Consider the following 20,969-nt stretch of genomic DNA (forward strand, 5'->3'; position numbering starts at 1 on the left):
ACCCCAGCTTCTATTGGCCATGTTGCGCTGCGTCACGCTGCTTTTCAGGCCCAACCTGGCCATTTAATTGCGCCCAAATAGTCTCCAGGACTTTAGAAATAGAAGCACAGAAGACAAAGGCAAGAAAGACAAATCATCTTTAAAAATCACTGGTTACCCTCAGTTGGAGTATTGCATCTATTTCTGAGTGCAACTCTTTAGGAAGGATATGAAGGCCTTGGACACAAGAATTTGCAGAAGGAGCTGGCAAATGGGTCCATAGAACTGTTCTGCCATTCAATATGATCATGGCTAAATGATTGTGGCCTGATTGCTGTGGATTGGGGTGGCGGTGGGTGGGGGGAAGGGGGGTGCTGTTGGTGTTTGTCGGCCCAACATTTGTGACGATACCCAGCGTTAACCTATTTGTAAATGATGCTGATCCATTATGTAGAAACTTTTGCAACTCTAAACTTGGCTCCCATTGGATCGGTCAAAATATTTTAGATTAAAGAAGATGTAAAATCAAAATGCTAACTCTCAATAGTCAGACCAAAGACATAAACAGAAACTCTGATGTGGATACAATAGTGTGAGGTCTACAGTTTCACCTGCACCATGCACAGAGACCCATTTAATAGGAGCTTATTAACAACATAATAATTCACTAATTTTAATACTGCCTGTGGAAAGTAAAACTTCATTTGTTAAGATGTCGCAAAATGTTTTATGGAAATGAGCAATACCTGCATGTACATTCACCACTGCACTCTGAGCACTTTTGCAGATGTTGTCTGTTGCTGCAACAGAGATTGTATAATATTCACCACACTCCAGGTGTGGGATTTGAGCCTTTGTATCGCTGGTGTTGAATGAAGCTGTGACTCTTTGACTATCTCGAGCGGTCACAGTGTATAACTTTGCTCCATCCGTGACATCCCACGAGAAGGATACTGCATTCGAACCACAGTTCAGCTCAGCTTTTAGATTCTCAGGAATGCACGGTGCTGTTTAGAAAATACAAATAAATATCAATCCTCTCTCTCTCTGTCCTGTAAACATGCAGAGTAAATAAATGTAAGAGCATTTCCATGCTAGATTTCAGGGTTAATAGCATTACCAGTTTGGATCTGGGTAGAAGTGCTTGAAAAGCCAGTCCGGCTGTAACTGAGTGTTGTTACAGTTATGTTATAGGTCTGTCCACAGTGTAAATCCAGCATTTCATAGCGTGTCTCTGTTGTGCTGTGAGAATGTGTATGTCCATCACTGCCTTCTGCAGTTACATCATATAATATCGCTCCATCAGTCCGCCCCCATGATGCTACCACTCTATTCGAATTACAATCCATGTTTACAATGATTTCATCAGGAGCACACGGTGCTGTGGAACAGACATTAATTATAACATTAATATCCATATGAGAGAAATACCTTTGGAAAAATCATCTTTGTCAACATCACACAGAACTTAACTAACCCAAATAAAGCAGTAATCATTATACCCCACAGTGTGATGACTGAATCTAGATGTTGTGTATTCTGACCACAAATTTCAGTTTAAGATTTTGGGTCACTATGGTCTGTACCTACTTTGAACATCAAGTTTACAAGTATTTTCTCTGAATGTTAAATATTTGTATCAATGACGTCAGGTGGACATAGAATAATGCAGATCCCCAAATTCCTCGCTTCTTGCTGATAGGCACAGTGAGGGAAAGTTGCTGAAATGTGGGCTGAATGGGGATGAAATCAGTGGACATGGGGTTGCACTCTTGCCATTGTGTACAGGAACACCCTGGAACCCCACTGGAGATGGCAGCTCCAGGGCAGCAGGCAGGCCCTGTGCTGTTTGTTTAGCATGGCAGGTCAGTGGTTCCCTGTCCCAGTTAGTTTTGTCTGAAATATTTATAAACTCGGTACTTCTAAAAGATCACCAACTGGACCAGTCCAGTGGAACTGGGACAGGCAGGGCTCTCAGTTCATACTAGGCCCTTCTAATATTCACTAGTTCTATCTATTTCACCGTTGTGGTCTATTCAAACCCTTCCCACCCCTGGGAAACTTGGTGGGTGGGCAGTTTAAAATGAGAAGGTCAGAAAGTCCACTCAGCTGATAAGTCAGTGCAGTACTGAGTTAGTGCCATGTGCTGTCTTTTCTTTTTAAAAAAATGTTTTTTTCATTCTCCTCCTTTTACACGTTTTCTCCCACATTTACACCCATCAACGATAAACAATAATCAACGAGATATGTCAATCCCCATAATAACAACGATCCCATCCGCCCACCAACCCCCAAACCTCAACCCGCATGTTTACATAAACAAATGACAAAAAGGAATCCGGGATTACCCGTAGTCACCCTTAATCTGCACGGCTCTCCACCCCCCCACCCACCCCCCCAACCAATGCCATCCAGCCTCTAAGAGAGTACCGTGCATGACACTCCACAGTTGTACCCCCCCCCCCCCCCCCCACTCCCCAAGTCTCCAGCTCCTCCCATCCACTGCCTCTTGTAAAACTCCTCCCCCAACCTCGGTTCCCTCCCCCAACCTCGGTTCCCTCCCCCCAACTTTCCACCCCGGCTAGACCACTCGGACCCTGTTCTGCCAGGCTCCGATGGCCGCAGCCCCTCCCCCCACCTCACTCCCGTTCACTGGCCGGCTTAAACCGGCCAGCGTGGAGGCCCCCGCCCGGGTCCCTTTCCCCCTTGCCCGGCCCTAGGAAAGCCCAAAGATCCCCTTTTAGCACACACACCCCGCATATCCACCTACATCCCAAAGAGCCCTCATTTCGAGTGAAAGTCCTGTCCTTTCCCTTGTCCAAATATATACAACATCGGCTCCTTTAGCCTCTACCCCCACGCGCTGATACAAAAAAAAAGAAGAAAATACAGTCATGAGGTTACATCGGCACATGACCATTCCTCAATTTGTCAGTTCTGCCACAGTCCTTCTGCCTTCGCAAACTCCTCCGCTGCTTCCGCCGTTCCAAAATAAAAGTCCCTAAGCTTGTAAGTCACCCTCAGCTTCGCTGGATATACAATGCCGCACTGCACCTTGCCAATATACAGTGCCCTCTTCACCCGGTTGAAGGCAGCCCGCCTCCTCGCCAGCTCCACCGTAAAGTCCTGGTATACACGTATACCAGCTCCAGCCCACTGCACCACCCGTTTCTGCTTGGCCCAGCTCAGGACCTTCTCCTTCACACTGTACCTACGGAAGCACAGAGTCACTGCCCTTGGCGGCTCACTCGCCTTTGGTACAGGCCTCCACGACCGATGAGCCCGATCCAGTTCATATCGGGAGGGGTCCTCCCCCTCCCCCAGTAGTTTTGCCAGCATCACGGCAAAATACTCAGTCGGCTTCGGTCCTTCAACTCCTTCGGGCAGCCCCACAATCCTCAAATTCTGTTGCCTGGACCTGTTTTCCAGATCTTCCATTTTTCCTCGCAGATTCTTGTTCGTGTCCATCACCTTCCGCATCTCCTTCCCCATCGAGGCAAGTTGATCACCGTGCTGCAATAACGTCTCCTCCACTTCCTTCAGCGCCTCCCCTTGCTCTCGCACCTCCGCCACTGCGCTCGTCACCGCCGTCTTCACCGGGGAAACCGCCTCCTCCACCAGCACATTCAAAACCTCCCGCATCCCCTTCCTCACCATCTCCATACATTTCTCAATCGGCGCCAACTGCTTTTGGAATTCCGCAGCCATCACCTTAGTTATTCCTTCAGCCGTAAGCACTGCGACCTCCCCTGGTGCTCCAGCCTCCATCTTCTTTGTTGACCCCGCGGTGACCTTTCCCCTCTCCAACGGACTTTCAGCCGCTTTTTTCCTGGCCGTTTTTTTTGGTGTTTTTCGATATCCTTCTTCTCTGTGCGCTATCTCCCGACTTTTACTGCCGTCGCTGGCCCTAGGACCGGGCGTTACTCCCCGAAAATGCCGTTCCTGAACGGGAGCCCTCCAATGTGCGGCTGCCTCCCACCCGCCGTCACCGGAAGTCGTGCTGTCTTTTCAACAACTCATCAAACCAGCGCAGAAGGGGCTGGGGGAGAAGTGGGATACGGTGCGGGAGCAGGGTGAGGTGCTGGGGGAGATCTCGGAGACGGTGCGGGAGCAGGGTGAGTTTCTGAATTGGTTGGGGGAGAAGTCGGAGGCGATGGGGGAGCAGGGTGAGGGGCTGGGGGGGGGGTGGAGGGAGAAGTGGGAGACGGTGCGGGAGCAGGGTGAGTTTCTGAATTGGTTGGGGGAGAAGTCGGAGGCGATGGGGGAGCAGGGTGAGGGGCTGGAGGGGGGTGGAGGGAGAAGTGGGAGACGGTGCGGGAGCAGGGTGAGTTTCTGAATTGGTTGGGGGAGAAGTCGGAGGCGATGGGGGAGCAGGGTGAGGGGCTGGAGGGGGGTGGAGGGAGAAGTGGGAGACGGTGCGGGAGCAGGGTGAGGTGCCTGGGGGAAATCTCACAGACAGTGCGGGACCAGGGTGAGGGGCTGATTGGGCTGGCGGAGATCTCGGAGACGGTGCGGGAGCAGGGTGAGTTTCTGAAGGGGCTGGGGGAGATCTCGGAGACGGTGTGGGAGCAGGGTGAGGTGCTGGGGGGGGGGGGTGGAGGGAGAAGTGGGAGACGGTGCGGGAGCAGGGTGAGGTGCCTGGGGGAAATCTCACAGACAGTGCGGGACCAGGGTGAGGGGCTGAACGGGCTGGGGGAGATCTCGGAGACGGTGCGGGAGCAGGGTGAGTTTCTGAATTGGTTGGGGGAGAAGTCGGAGGCGATGGGGGAGCAGGGTGAGGGGCTGAAGGGACTGGGGGGATCTCAGAGATGGACGGGAGCAGGGTGAGGGGCTGAAGGGGCTGGGGGCTGGGGGGATCTCAGAGATGGACGGGAGCAGGGTGAGGGGCTGAAGTGGATGGAGGAGACACTGTCACGACACAGTGACCAGTCGGCCTCGCTGGCTCCTGAGCTGCGGAGGATGGAGGAAAGGAAAAAGGGCCTGGGAGAATAGGTCAAGGTGGCAGATCCTCAGGATTGTGGGGTTGCCTGAGGGGGCGGAGGGTCCAAGGCTGACTGAATACTTGGAGTCGATGTTTAGGAAGTGATAGGGGAAGAGGATCAGGTACAGCCATTGAACTGGATTGGGCCGCTTGATTGCTGCAGGTGGAGCCTGCAACGAGCGGTGGTAATTGTCATAATATGCACTCATGTTCATAATGAGGTACAGACAGGCAGTGATGGACACACACAGGAACCAATCACCACACAGAATACTGAACAACCAATCACCAGGCAGGACACTACAGGGCACATTACCAGTATAAAACACACAAGGCAGGAAGGCTCGGCCTCTTCGGACTGGTGATAGCTGCAGCAACAGTCTGGGTGCAATGTACAGTCAGCACCTACTACACATGGCACAGCGCAAGTCTGGGCAAGCCAGACCAAGGTTAGCAAGCTTAGATTAATAGAGTGTCGACCCACAAGGAACTGTGTATATTACTCGGCAAGTTCAATAAAGCAGTATTGAAAAATCTACAGCGTTGGAAGCCTGTTTTCAAGTGATACTGCATCGAGGTGCAGTCCGTGTTAATCCAACATATATAACACATCAGTAATCTGTTTTCACAGCTATCGGACAAAGGAGAGGGTCCTGAAGGCGGCCAAGGAGAATCAGGAGGTGGGAGGGCAGTAATATTTGGATATAGCAGGATGTCACGGCAGAATCAGTGAGGAAGCGTGCAGCCTTCAACAAGGCAAAGTCAGCACTTTTCAAGTGTGGTGTGCGGTTTGGTATGGTGTACCCAGCAAGGCTGAGATTTACACATAATACCAAGGACCATTTCTTTGAGATGGTGGAGGAAGCAGAGGCTTTTTTTAAAGATCAAGAACTTGGACTGAACTGAGGGGGTTTGAATGGGACTTTGCTGGCGGTTGGGACGGGTTTGTATGGGGATGCCTCACTGGCAGGCTGAGATTGGCCAGTGAACGGTAACGACATGGTGTGTGTGTGTGGGGGGGGGGGGGGGGGGGCTACGGCTTGCTGGACCTGTTTAAGCTGGTTCAATAAGCCTAGGAGGTGTGAATGTTGGGTGGGATGGGGATGTAGGAGAGGTGCCGGTTCGAGAGGAAGTGGTTGGGGAATTTCTGGGATGGTGAGGGGAAGTGGGGAAGGGTACAATGCTTTTTTAAAAATAAATTTAGAGTTCCCAATTATTTTTTTCCAATTAAGGGGCAATTTAGCGTGGCCAATCCACCTACCCTGCACATCTTTGGGTTGTGGGGGCGAAACCATCGCAAACACAGGGAGAATGTGCAAACTCCATATGGCCAGTGACCCAGAGCTGGGATTGAACCTGGGACCTTGGCGCCGCGAGGCAGCAATGCTAACCACTGTGCCACCGTGCTGCCCTGGAGGGGTACCATGCTGATGGTGACTGGGTGTCTTTGACCCATCTGGTGTGTGGGGCTGGTACCATCTTGGGAGGGCTCTGGTTTCAGGATTATGGGAGATGGAGGGGATAATCTTTCAAGGTGGAAATGGCTGATTTGTGTGTGTGTGGTGGGGGGGTTGAGAGACCCCAGATTCGATTGGTTTTGTGGAATGTGTGGGCTTTGGGGGTTCCAGTGAAGCAAGCGAGAGTTTTCTCGCATTGAAGGGTTTCAGGCCAATGGGGTGCTTTTACAGAAGACTCACTTCCGAGTGAGGGACCAGATTAGGCTCCATAAGGGGTGGGTAAGCCAGGTGTCCAAAACAGGCTTTGACAGCAGGGTCCAAGAGATGGCAAGTTGAATCCCAAGTTGGATTGGTCTAAGCCTAGATCATTGGCCCCTTTTGGGGGTAGCAAAGGTACTGGCGGTATTTATGAAGGAGATGCGTGGAGTGGATCCGTGGCAGTTTTAGCACCCTGCGGGCAGGGAATTCTCTTTTCTCTCTGGTGCTTAACGTGTATTTGCGTATTGATTTTTTTTTTTGACGGGGAGATCCCTGCTGCCGGTGTGAGGAATGTGGAATATTTCGCGATAGTCATTTCAGATCATGCTCCACACCTGGTAGATGTGGTTTCAGAGACAGGGCCGGTTCAGCAGCCGGCGTGGAGTTTGGATGTGGTGCTTTGGCGGATTTGGGATTTTGTGTGAAGATGGATATGGTGATCGATGACTATGTGGGATTCAATGAAAATGGGGAGGTGTCGCTCTCGGTATTGTGGGAGGCCCTGAAGTGAGAGGGGAGATAATCTCGCTCAAGGTGCAGGTGGATAGGGAGGCGAGGGAGGAGCGCCAACCATTAGTGGATGAGGTTTGCGAGGTGGATGGTAGGTATTCGAGAGACCTGACCCCAGAGCCCCTGGTGAGCAGAAAGAAGCTGCAGATGGTTTGATTGATTGTCTACTGATAAGGTGGTGCGCCATTTGTGTCACTCAAGGGGGGATTATGCACGAATATGGGGAGAAGGTCAGTTGTCTCTTGGCTGGTCAGTTGAGGCGGCAGGCAGCCTCCCGAGAGAGTGTTCAGATTTGGGATTCGGGGGGTGGACTGGTGTCTGTACCAGATAAAGTTAATGGGATGTTTGAGGCATTTTCCAATAATCCTTTTGGTCGGAGCCTGCTGGGGAGGAGTCGGATACGGTGGAGTTTCTGGGGGGGGTTGCAATGTCCTAAGATGGAGGAGCAGGATCGGGAAAGCTATTGGGCAAATGCAGACGGGTAAGGTGTCGGGGCCGGACGGGTTCCCGGTGGAATTTTATAAAATGTTTGGGGTTCGATTGGTGCCATTATTGATGGAGATGTTTGCGGATTCTGTAGCGCGGGGTCTCTTCAGGGAACAATTATGCAAGCGTCGATTTTGCTCTTGCTAAAGAAGGAGAAGGACCAGGTAGAGTGTGGGTCATATCGCCCGATTTCCTTATTGAATGTGGATTCTGAGATCTTGGCCAAGATTCTTGCACTGAGGTTGGAGGAGTATCTCCCTCAGGTTATTGGAGAGGATCAGATAGTGTTTGTGAAGAGTCAGTGTTTGTTGTCTAATGTGAGGTGGGTTTTAAACATGGTACTGTCCATGGCGGAAGGGAGAGAGCAGTAGGTTATTGTGGCATTGAATGCCGCGAAGGCTTTTGATAGGATAGAATGTGAGTATTTGTTTGCAGTGTTGGAACGGTTTGGGATAGGACCTAAATTTGTGGCATGGGCATGGTTGTTATATAATACCAGTGAGCCTTACATCAGTGGTAGGGGAATTATTGGAGAGGGTTCTTTGAGATAGAATTTACTCCCATTTGGAAGCAAGTGGACAATTAGCGAGGGGCAGCATTTATTTGTGAAGGGGTGGTCGTGTCTCACTAACTTGGATTGAGTTTGCCCGCGGTACCCCACCAGTCACTGCCTGCCAATCAGAAAAGGACCCATTTATTTGGGGCGAGAAATGGCAGTTGGAGTTTAATCCGGAGCAATGTGAGGTAATGCATTTTGGAAGGTCTATTACAGGTGGGAAATATACAGTAAATGGCAGAACCCTTAAGAGTATTGAAAGGCAGAGCGATCTGGGTGTACAGGTCATGCTGCAGATGTACAGAACCTTAGTTAGGCCACACTTGGAATGTAGCGTTCAATTCTGGTCACCACACTACCGGAAGGATGTGGAGGCTTTGGAGAGGGTACAGAAGAGGTTTACAAAGATGTTGCCTGGTATGGAGGGTGTTAGCTATGAGGAGAGGTTGGAGAAACTCAGTTTGTTCTCTCTGGAACGGAGGAGGTTGAGGGGCGACCTGATAGAAGTCTATAAAATTATGAGGGGCATGGACAGAGTGGATAGTTAAAAGATTTTTCCCAGGGTGAAGCGTCAATTACTAAGGGACATAGGTTTAAGGTGCGAGGGGCAAGATACAGAGGAGATGTGCTAGGGAAGTTCTTTACACAGAGGGCAGTGGGTGCCTGGAACTCGCTGCCGCAGGAAGGGCCTGTTCCTGTGCTGTACTTTTCTTTGTTCTTTGTGCACCTAAGGCTAGTGAGTAGCTGATTTACAGAGGTGGGATAGTCTCCCTCTGTCCTTGGCAGAATTCAGTTGATGAAGATAAACGTTTTGCCACGGTTTTTATTTTGGTTCCGGTGTTTGCTGGTTTCACTGTCAAAATCCTTCTTTGGGGGTGTGGAGAGATTGATTTTGACCTTTGTTTGGGCGGGTGAAGTGGCTAGGATTCGGAGGATGGTCCTTCAAAAGAATCGTCAGTCAGAGAGCTTGGCATTGCCGTGATGTACTATTCCTGGGCCGCAAATGTGGAGAAGGTACTAGGGTGGTGTGGGGATCCTGAAGCAGTGTGGGTACGGATGGAGTCGAGGTTGTGTGGGGATCGGGGTTAAGGGCATTAGTGATGACCGTGCTGCCGTATTCTCCGGGGAAATATTCAGCGAACTCGGTGGAGGTCCCCACATTGAAGATATGGAGCCAATTTCAGCAGCACTTAAGGTTAGGGGCAGCATCAAAGCTGTTGAGCTGGCCAGGTTGGATGCCAGCTTTAGGGGATGGGAGGAGAAGGGGTGGAAGGTATGATGGATTTGTTTTTGGAAGGGCGATTTGCGAGCCTGGAGGAGTTATCGGAGAAATTTGGGCTTTCGCAGGGGAATCCATTTAGGTATCTACAGATTTGCAATCTCGCGAAAAAGATCTTTCCGACATTCCCTGTGGTGCCGCAGTCCTCATTGTTGGAGAAGGTTCTGTCGCTGGCAGAGATGGAGGAGGGGGGTACTCGGGGATTTATGGTAGGATTATGACGGAGGACGCTGTGTCAGTGGAGGGCGGTAAAGCTAAGTGGGAGGAGGAGTTGGGGTTGGAGCTGGAGGATGGGGTGTGGTGAGGCCCTGTGGGGGGGTGAATGCAACATTGTCCTGTGTGAGGTTAAGGTTTATACAGTTGAAGGTAGTGCATATGGCCCATTTGACCAAATCCAGGATGAGCAGGTTGTTTGCGGGAGTGGAGGATGACTGTGAGCATTATGGAAGGGGTCCTGCTAACCATATGCACATGTTCTGCTCGTGTCCATAGCTCGCGGGGTTCTTGGTCTCCATCTTTGGCACCATGTCGGCGATTCTACAAATTGAGCTGAAGCCCTGTCCCTTAGCGGCCATATTTGGGGTGTCGGACTGGCAAGAGCTGCAGACAGGGGCGGGGCTGATGTGCTGGCCTTCGCCTCGCTGATTGCTCGAAGGCGGGTGCTGATGAGGTGGAGGTCAGCTTCTCCACCCAAGTGCCCCAGTGTGACTGGGGGATTGTGGTAGTATGTATTGGGGGTGATGTGGGACTGGAAGCCCTAATGTCATTGGCTGACAGATCCCGGGTCCTGGTTGGCCGTTGAACTCTAGCTCCGCCCTGAAGGCGGAGTATAAGAAGCCGGAGTCCTCCCCCGCAGGCCAGTCTACTATTGAGCTGCGGGGGAACAGACACGCTTAATAAAGCCTCATCGACTTCACTCTATTCGTCTCACGGAGTCTTTGTGCGCTACAATTTATTAAGCGTGCCTAAAAAGGACTATGGAGCTCAGGATCATTCCGGAATGCCTGAGGATCAGCCCCCACGCAGTGAACGCGGCAGCAGCCTTCAAGCACTGGCAGACTTGTTTCGAGGCCTACCTCAGAACGGCCACCGGCCGGGTCACAGAAGACCAAAAACTACAGGTCCTGCACTCGAGGGTGAGCACGGAGATCTTCTCCCTCATCGAAGACTCGGAGGATTTCCAGACGGCGTTCGCAGCACTGAAAAGTCTCTATGTCCGCCCAGTTAACCAAATTTACGCTGGCTACCAGCTCGCGACGAGACGGCAAGGTCCCGGAGAATCGATGGACGAATTCTACGCCGCGCTGCTGATTTTGGGACGAGCCTGCAGCTGCCCTTCGGTGAACGCAAATGAACACACGGACATGTTAATGCGCGATGCTTTTGTGGCAGGTATGAATTCCTCCCAAATCCGCCAAAGACTTCTAGAAAGAGAGTCGCTAGGACTCTCAGAGGCCCGGGCCCTAGCAGCCTCCCTAGACGTGGCCGCGCGTAATACCCGCGCCTACGGCCCCGACCGCGCGGCAGCCCATTGGGCTCCGTACGTACCCGTCGCGACAAACCCACCCCCCCCCCCCGGACACCCCACAGGCTTGCGCGGTCCAAACGCCGAGTCGCACCGGGGGCGCCCGCTGTTATTTCTGCGGCCAGGCGAAACACCCCCGGCAGCGCTGCCCGGCCCACGCAGCTATCTGCAAGAGCTGCGGGAAAAAGGGCCATTACGCGGTTGTGTGCCGGTCCCGCGAGGTCGCCGCTGTCCCGGGAGAACAGGGAGCTCTGCAAGCCGTTTACGCGCCCCAACCCCCCCAGCACGCCATGTATGACCCGCAGGCGCAGCCGCTCTGGGTCCCGACCACCGCGGTCCCGGGAGAACAGGGAGCCCTGCACGCCGCTTACGCTCCCCAACCCCCCTCCCCGTACCCCATGTATGACCCGCCGGCGCTACCGCTTTGGGTCCCGGCCACCACTCTCCACGGAGAAGAGAGAGTTTTGCGCGTCCCTAACGCCCCCCTAACCCCCACCCCACGCCCCACGTCTGACCCGCCGGCGCCACCAACTTGGGTCCCGACCACCGCTGTCCCCGGTGAGGGAGCTCCGCGCGGTCCTAGCACTCCCCAGCCCCCTCAGCGCCCCATGTGCGACCCGCAGACGCCGCCATTTTGGGTCCCGGCCACCACGAGGGGAGGAAGGGCTTGGCCATCTTGGACCACCCCAGACCTGTACGACGCGTGGGGGCGGCCATTTTGTCCACCCCCGTCGCCATCTTGTGACCCACCAGCCACGTGCGATGTATGGGGGCGGCCATTTTGTCCATCCCCGACGCCATCTTGGACGGCAACAACGGACCCCACTCCACTACTACAACCCCGTCTCGCTTCAATTACGCTCGATCAAGCTCGGCCCCGGACACTCCAGACGACGACGACAACGGTGCTAATAAACGGCCACGAGACGCCATGCCTAATCGACTCCGGGAGCATAGAGAGCTTTATCCACACCGACACGGTAAGACGCTGTTCCTTGACCACCTATCCCAGCACACAAAAGATTTCCCTAGCTGCAGGATCCCACTCCGTACAGATCCAAGGATTCTGCATAGTTACCCTAACGGTGCAGGGGAGGGAGTTCAAAAACTATAAACTAAACATCCTTCCCCAACTCTGTGCCCCCACCTTGCTGGGATTAGATTTCCAATGCAATCTACAGAGCCTTACGTTCAAATTCGGCGGCCCAATACCCCCACTCACTATCTGCGGCCTCGCAACCCTCAAGGTGCAACCCCCGTCCTTGTTTGCGAACCTCACCCCGGATTGCAAACCCGTCGCCACTAGGAGCAGACGGTACAGCGCCCAGGACCGGACCTTCATTCGCTCCGAAGTCCAGCGGCTACTAAAGGAGGGCATAATCCAGGCCAGCAATAGTCCCTGGAGAGCGCAGGTGGTAGTAGTGAAGACAGGGGAGAAACAAAGGATGGTCATAGACTATAGCCAGACCATCAACAGGTACACACAACTAGACGCGTACCCTCTCCCCCGCATAACCGACATGGTCAATCGGATTGCCCAATATAAAGTCTTCTCCACCGTGGACCTCAAGTCCGCCTACCATCAGCTCCCCATCCGCCCAAGTGACCGCAAGTACACAGCCTTCGAGGCAGACGGGCGATTATACCATTTCCTAAGGGTCCCATTTGGCGTCACAAACGGGGTCTCGGTCTTCCAACGGGAGATGGACCGAATGGTTGATCAACATGGGTTGCGGGCCACGTTCCCGTATCTCGACAATGTAACCATCTGCGGCCACGATCAGCAGGACCACGACGCCAACCTCCAAAAATTCCTCCAGACCGCCAAAGCCTTGAACCTCACGTACAACGAGGACAAGTGCGTTTTTAGCACCAATCGGCTAGCCATTCTGGGCTACGTAGTGCGCAATGGGATAATAGGCCCCGATCCCGAACGTATGCGCGCCCTCATGGAATTTCCCCTCCCGCATTGCCCAAAAGTCCTGAAACGCTGCCTGGGGTTCTTTTCATACTACGCCCAGTGGGTCCCCCAGTACGCAGACAAGGCCCGCCCCCTAATACAGACCACGACCTTCCCTCTGTCGACAGAGGCTTGCCAGGCCTTCAGCCGCATCAAAGCGGATATCGCAAAGGCCACGATGCGCGCCATCGACGAGTCCCTCCCCTTCCATGTCGAGAGCGACACCTCCGACGTAGCTCTAGCGGCCACCCTTAACCAAGCGGGCAGACCCGTGGCCTTTTTCTCCCGGACCCTCCACGCCTCAGAAATCCGCCACTCCTCAGTGGAAAAGGAAGCCCAAGCCATAGTGGAAGCTGTGCGACATTGGAGGCATTACCTGGCCGGCAGGAGATTCACTCTCCTCACGGACCAACGGTCGGTAGCCTTCATGTTCGATAATGCACAGCGGGGCAAAATCAAAGACGACAAGATCTTAAGGTGGAGGATCGAGCTCTCCACCTTCAACTATGAGGTTTTGTATCGTCCCGGAAAGCTGAACGAGCCGTCCGATGCCCTATCCCGCGGCACATGTGCCAACGCACAAATTAACTGCCTCCAAACCCTCCACGAGGACCTCTGCCACCCGGGGGTCACTCGGTTTTTCCACTTCATCAAGTCCCGCAATCTCCCATACTCTTTAGAGGAGGTCCGTACAGTCACAAGGGACTGCCACATCTGCGCGGAATGCAAACCGCATTTTTTCAGGCCGGATGGAGCGCACCTGATTAAGGCTTCCCGCCCCTTTGAACGCCTCAGTCTCGATTTCAAAGGGCCCCTCCCCTCCACTGACCGCAACGCATATTTTCTTAATGTGGTGGACGAATACTCCCGCTTCCCTTTTGCCATTCTCTGCTCAGACATGACCGCGGCCACAGTCATTAAAGCCCTGAACAGCATCTTCACACTGTTCGGTTACCCCGCATACGTCCATAGCGACAGGGGGTCCTCTTTCATGAGTGACGAGCTGCGCCAGTTCCTGCTCAGTAAGGGCATAGCCTCAAGCAGGACGACCAGCTACAACCCCCGGGGGAACGGGCAAGTAGAGAGGGAGAACGGCACGGTCTGGAAGGCCGTCCTACTGGCCCTACGGTCCAGGGACCTCCCAGTTTCACGGTGGCAGGAGGTCGTCCCGGACGCTCTCCACTCCATCCGGTCGTTATTATGTACGAGCACTAATCAAACGCCTCATGAGCGTCTCCTTGTCTTCCCTAGGAGGTCCTCCTCTGGAACGTCGCTGCCAACCTGGCTGGCGGCCCCAGGACCCATCTTGCTCCGAAAGCATGTGCGGGCACATAAGGCGGACCCGTTGGTCGAAAGGGTTCACCTCCTCCACGCGAAGCTGCAGTACGCTTACGTGGAGTACCCCGACGGCCGACAGGACACGGTCTCCCTGCGGGATCTGGCGCCCGACGGAAACACACACACCCCCCCCCGACACCATTCACCCAACCCCCCCCCCTTCCTGCCACCGCCGCACCCCACGACCGCCCCCTTCCCAGGAGGATCGGTTCCCCTCCCCTCAGGCCCGACCAAGAATAAAGCCCAAGCTGAAACCGTAAGGCTCCCGGAGACGACAACACCGATACAAGCACCACCACCACCACCGGGGCCGAGGCGATCGACACGGACGACCAGACCGCCCGACCGACTCGTGGCGTCGATCTAAATCAAAATATGGACTTTTCACAAGAACATTTTGCTTTTCTCCCTATACCCTCTGTAAATAGTTGAAACAGGACGAAATTGTCCAATACTGTATTGCCATGTGAATGTTTTTTCCTCCCAGGACCAGCCCTGTAAACCCTTACCACCATACGAAGCATCACCCCGCCGGGTTCATTTTTGACAAGGGGTGAATGTGGTAGTATGTATTGGGGGTCATGTGGGACTGGAAGCCCTAATGTCATTGGCTGACAGATCCCGGGTCCTGGTTGGCCGTTGACCTCTAGCTCCGCCCTGAAGGCGGAGTATAAGAAGCCGGAGTCCTCCCCCGCAGGCCAGTCTACTATTGAGCTGCGGGGGAACAGACACGCTTAATAAAGCCTCATCGACTTCACTCTATTCGTCTCACGGAGTCTTTGTGCGCTACAGGGATCTTATGCAGTTTTCATATCGCCCGAAAGCCAAGTACACCGTGGAATGGCAATTCAGGGGTTCTACCGGAGATGGCAGCCGTTTATTCTGTACTTTCAGGTGGGGGGGATGGGGTTTTCATTGAATCATAGAATTTACAGTGCAGAAGGAGACAATTCAGCCCATCGAGTCTGCACCGGCTCTTGGAAAGAGCGCCCTACGTAAGCCCACATCTCCACTCTATCCCATAACCCAGCAACCCCACCTAACCTTTGGGACACTAAGGGGCAATTTAGCATGGCCAATCCACCTAATCCGCACACCCTTAGACTGTGGGAAGAAACCGGAACATCGGGAGAAAATCCACGCAGACACAGGGAGAAACTGCAAACTCCACACAGATAGACAGTCACCCAGTGAACTGGGGTTACGGGAGCTGTGCGTGTTAACCACTGTGCACACTGCCGCTCTTTTTTTCTGAACGGGGAAGGCACGGCTGAGGCCACACATAGCCCATTTTTTACAATGGGGAGCTCCGATCGTCGGACCTTCCCATTGTAGCGAGAGATTAGGACGCCACTTTTAAATGGCGTCCCGATCCCCGAGGCCCCGAAAGGAGTCCCTGACCATCCCCCCAGCCTGAACGCAACATGGAAGGGTCCATCCCCTGAACGCAACATGGGAGAGTCTACCCTCCCCCCTCCCGACCCCCAGCACCTTCCTCTCCCCATCCCCGCCTTCCCCAACACCCACACCGGGATTGTACGCGTGCACAAAATGCCAGCTTGGAACCTTCGCAATGCCAACCTGGCAGTGCTGCCAGGGTGGCAGGCTGGCAGTGCCAGGGTACCCAGGCAACACCAGCAGTGCCATGGCACCACACTGCCCAAAGGGATTGCAGCTGGTGGTCTCCGATTCCCTTGGAGACCCCTACGAGTGCCGTTCTGTCTGGTCCCCGTTTGTGGGCAGCAGTACCAAACACCGCTTGCCCAAGTTTCCCGAGGCCTGTTGAGGTTTTTGGTTGGGGGGGGGGGGGCGGGGTTCCCGAGTGGTTTGTTATTGTTTTGCAGTTACATAGAAAATTGAAAAAGCTGAATAAAAATACATTCCTAACTAAATAAATGAAATGTGCTGGGAGTATTTTCACGAGGGAATTGTCCCTCATTAACACTGTCTGAACAGCTTAACTTGTCATTTTGAGAGGTGCCCTGAGTAAATTGGCTGCTCAGTTTACCTGCAACAATAATGACTGCACATTGAAAATAATCTCTCGACTGTGAAGCCTCTTGAGATATCCTGAAAAAATAAAGGTTTTATATAAAAGTCAAGTTTTTTTTCTTTCTACATTACCTGTCCGACTATCGTAACTGGAGCTTTGGATGCTGCTGCAGTTTTCACCAAATGCGAGTACAGAGATGCTGTATATTTGGCTGCAGTGAAGGTCTGGGATTAGACAGTGTGTTTCTGATGTGGTACAGGTGGCTGTGTGTCCATCACACCCCTCTGCTGTTGCAGTGTACGACACTGTGAGATTACCCGGCTCCCATGTTACAAAGGCAGTGACAGTGTCAATATCAACGTGCACGTTCTGAGGGGGACATGGTACTTTTGGGAGGAGGAAAAAAAAATGAAGTCAGAAATTAGTGACATCATTACAATGTTCCGATCGGGAGCATAGGGACAGGAGAAGATCATTTAGCCCTTTGAGCTTGTCCTGCCAGTCAATTAGATCATGTTGATCTGTATCTTAACCATTTGCCTGTGCACTGATTCTGTGTAAGTGTTCAATATCATGAGGGCTCTGAACAATGCAAAGCTTCACACTGGCAGAAGGGTCAAAAATCAGAGGTCACTGATTTACAGCAATCGGCAAAAAGAGCCAGTGGCAACATGATGAGAAACCTTTTTAGACAGCGAGTGGCCAGAAGTGTGTGGTTTAGGAGGATTCAACCAAGGCTTTCGGAAGGGAATTGGATAATTATCTGAAGAGAAACAAACTGCAGGACTTTGGCAAAAAGGCAGGGGGCTTGGGCTCGATTTGTAGCTCTTCCAACGTCAGCATGGACATAATGGGCCAAATGGCCTTCTCTGTGCAGTAACCATTCCAAGATTCTATCCCTTAATTCCCTAATTGAACAAAAATCTATCTATTGAGTTTTGAAAATGCCGATTAACCTAGCCTCAACAGCTTTTGAGGAGAGAATCAATTTCCACTCTCTCAGTGGCTTAACTCAATTTTACACCCCTGCTCCACTGTTTTGGCCTCCCCCAGGAAATAGATTTTTCTGTGTCTATCATATCAAATCTTTTAATCATTTGAGACAACCCCATTGGACATTCCTTTAATATTGATGGAGGACGAGCCTGGTGTGTTCAACCAATCCTCATATTTGGTGGATCTGCAGTGCCCCATCTGCAAGGTAAACAGACCCTTCCAGAGGTGTAAAACCTAAAACTGAATACAATGCTCGAGATCCTTTTTAATCAGAGAATTATAGAACTGTAGCAAACTTCCACCCATTTGAACTCCAGCACCCTTGGGATAAAGGTCAACATTCCATTCGCTATTTTGCTTGTTTATTTGTACCTGCCCATAATTTCATTTTAGTGATATCAGTACTTGGACTCCTAAATTTCTTTGCTCCTTCAATACCACTACACCACTGCCTCCCCTTATCATTTTGAGAATACCCTTACCTATCTTTCTTGGTTTCAAAATGAATGACCTCACGCAGAGCTTCTTCCACAACACCTTTGCCCCATGGTTACCTTTGATACCAAACTCAGGAAGTGAACACCTATTGAAGAGATCGTCAATAATTGTGCAGTGATGAGGGGTGGGATTCTCCAGACGGGCGGCTAAATGCCGACGCCGGAGTAAAAACGGGAGTGGTTTACTCCGGCGTCGACGCCCGTTCCGGGACCCCATTCTGCGGCCCACAGGGGGCTAGGATGGCGCTGGAGCGGCCTCCTCCGCCGCCCCAGCTGCCGATCCCGGCCTGAACCCGGCGCCGCGGGGTCCGCGCATGCGCAGTTGGGCCGGCACCAACTAGCGCATGCGCAGTGGCCTTCTTCCCCGCGCCGGCCCCAAATGGCGCAGGGCTACAGGATCCGGCACGGAGGAAAGGAGGCCGGGGGGGCAGGGAGGTCAGCCCGCCGATCGGTGGGCCCCGATGCCAGGCCACTACGGAGACCCCACCCGGGGCCGAACCCTCCCTCCCCCTCCACAGGCCGCACCCGGAACTCTTCAAGGCCGAGGTCCCGCCGGCTCAGAGGATGTTAGAACGGCACCGGTGGGATTCGGCTTTTTGATGACGGCCACGCGGCCCGTGCAGGCCTGGGGCCAGAGAGTCACCGCATACCCCGACCAGCACCGCGCCGACCATGCCGGCGCCGATTCTCCGCACTGCGGAGAATTGCGTCCCGGCGTCGGGGCGCGATTTGCGCGGCGCCGCGCCGATTCTCCGACCCGGCGGGGAGTAGGAGAATTCCACCCGAGATTTCCATTCAAAAACACGGAATTCGAATTGGACTATAATTTCTGATTGGGGCTTCTGTTTACAAATTCCTCAAGAGGCTGCCTCATAGTGGAAGGCATATCTATAAAGCGAGCATTGTGGTCACTACGTCCATGTTACTAACAGGATGGAAATCTAGAGGTGATATAATTCAAACTCTCCATTAACTAGGGTCACCACAGAGAGGAAAACAAATGTAACATCACTGCCCAAATTACCACTATGACCTTCCGAGAGCTCCAGTCTCATGACAGTACTTGCAACGGTGATGGTGCAACATTTTCCAGCCATCAGAAACCTCTTTAGAAATGTTACCTGTTTCAGTTTCAAAAGTGGAAGTGTTTACGCTCTGACAATGACCATCCATTGCTTTGACAGTGATCAAATATATCTGACTGCAGTGTAGGTCCGTGAATTCACAGCTTGTCTCTGTTGTATTACACAGTGTCACATGTCCATCTGGTCCTACTGCTGTTGTAATGTACCACAGAGCACCATCACTCTCCTCCCATGTCACTGTCGTACTCTTGGTGACGCAGTTTAGGCTGGTGTCAGTAAATTGGGGTGCACATGGAGCTGTAAAATACAGAAACACGCTTGCTTTGACCGGACATGAAATATCTACAGTCCAAAACATTCAAAACAAGAGTCACGATAATTATATTTGTGTTCTTGAACAAAATTTTATTTACTTATATTTTTCTTGATAGATCAAATCCGCGAACATATTTGACTGCATCTGTTGGAATGGTTACTAGGGAAAATACTAACTCTTTTTTAAATATGGCATTTCTGTCTTTCAAAAGTAAATGTTTCACTCATAGATGACACTGGTTTCATTGAGAAATAAATAAACCTTTAGCCACCCTGGTGTATCAAGATTAAGGCATTTTTTCACAATTCAATATTAAAATTTTATTCATTGGGCCTGTATTGCTGTAGTTACATTTTTAGCTATAATATTTGTATTTACAGTCCTTCTTACTTCTTATACTGGATGACATCTAACTGATAGAACGAGTTAACTATTCCCTGAGGACCAGATAATAGGGAGGAAATTAGATCCATAGTTTATAAAGGACAATAACACACATGTTTGGTGCACCTTTTCACATTTGCTTCCAGACACATATGGCATTACAGAATCTTTTTAAAAACATATTTTTATTCAGCTTTTCATTTTTATACAAAACACAAATAAACCCACCATCTTTATACAACTATCATATAACCCACCACACCACTCCCTTAAACATCTTACACACACCGTTTAAAGTGAACCTCTAAAACAGTAATAACGATAACACAAAATAACACCGACTCAACCACATCCCCCACACCCCCACCCGCTAACATTAACAGATCCTCAAAGTAGGAGCTGAACAACATCCATCTCGAGAGAAAACCCTGGAATGGCGAACTTGATTTTCTCCAGATGCAAGAATTCCGCAGGCCACTCACGTTGGGTGGCTCAGGAGTCCGCTATTCTAACAAGATCCACCTCCGGGTGGAAGAGTTGGGAGAGGGAATGGAGGACGGGTTCTGGTGTGAGGTGCTCCGGAGGGTGAATGCCTCCACCTCGTGCGCAAGGTTGGGGCTGATACAGCTGAAGGTGGTATACAGAGCACACCTCACGAGGGCAAGGATGAGCCGATTCTTTGAAGGAGTAGTAGATGTGTGTGAACGTTGCAGGGCCCCCCCGCTAATCACGTTCATATGTTTTGGTCCTGTCCAAAGCTAGAGGATTACTGGAAGGAGGTTTTTAGGATAATTTCTAAAGTGGTGCACGTGAAACTGGACCCGGGCCCCCAGGAGGCCATATGCGGAGGCAGATGTTGTAGCCTTCGCCTCGTTGATCGCCTGAAGACAGATCCTGAGAGGTTGGAGAGCAGTCTCTCCACACTGTGTCCAGGCGAGGCGGGGGGGGGGCGGGGGGGGACCTATTGGAATTCTTGACTCTTGAGAAGGTTAAGTTTGAACTGAGGGGAAGGATGGAGGGGTTCTACAATTCATGGGCATTATTCATTATGCACTTTCAAGAACTGGATAACATCGAATATTAGTTGGGGCGTGTGGGTGGGAGGGTTGGGGGGAGGGGGGCTGTGTGTGTTAATGGCGACTATGGGTGATCCCTAATTCCTTTTTGTCATTTGTTTGTGTGAACATGCAGGCTACTGTTTGGGGTTTGGTGGGAGGATGGGACGTTGTTATTGGTATAAGGATTGACACATTTGTTACTGATTATTGTTTATTGTTGGTGGGTGTAAATTTGGGAGAAAATGTGAAAAAGGAGAATAAAAATATTTTTTAAAAAAAGATCCACCTCCGGGCTATCGGGAGGCAAGGGT

The 20,969-nt window shown here is 51.9% G+C and overlaps 1 protein-coding gene across 1 annotated transcript in view; it reads right to left on the bottom strand.

Moving 5' to 3' along the window:
• Positions 1–20,969, bottom strand: part of LOC140426523 (uncharacterized) — a 210,174-nt gene that overhangs the window by 46,900 nt on the left and 142,305 nt on the right. The window contains exons 32-35 of the mRNA XM_072511403.1: positions 18,937–19,197; positions 16,454–16,708; positions 1,100–1,360; positions 726–986 (exon numbers count right to left, since the gene is read on the bottom strand). Of these exons, the coding sequence (XP_072367504.1) occupies positions 726–986; positions 1,100–1,360; positions 16,454–16,708; positions 18,937–19,197 (1,038 nt within the window). The remainder of the gene's footprint in view (positions 1–725; positions 987–1,099; positions 1,361–16,453; positions 16,709–18,936; positions 19,198–20,969) is intronic.

This window comes from Scyliorhinus torazame, chromosome 7 (genome assembly GCF_047496885.1).
Source record: "Scyliorhinus torazame isolate Kashiwa2021f chromosome 7, sScyTor2.1, whole genome shotgun sequence".
In the NCBI taxonomy this organism is placed as follows: Eukaryota; Metazoa; Chordata; class Chondrichthyes; order Carcharhiniformes; family Scyliorhinidae; genus Scyliorhinus; species Scyliorhinus torazame.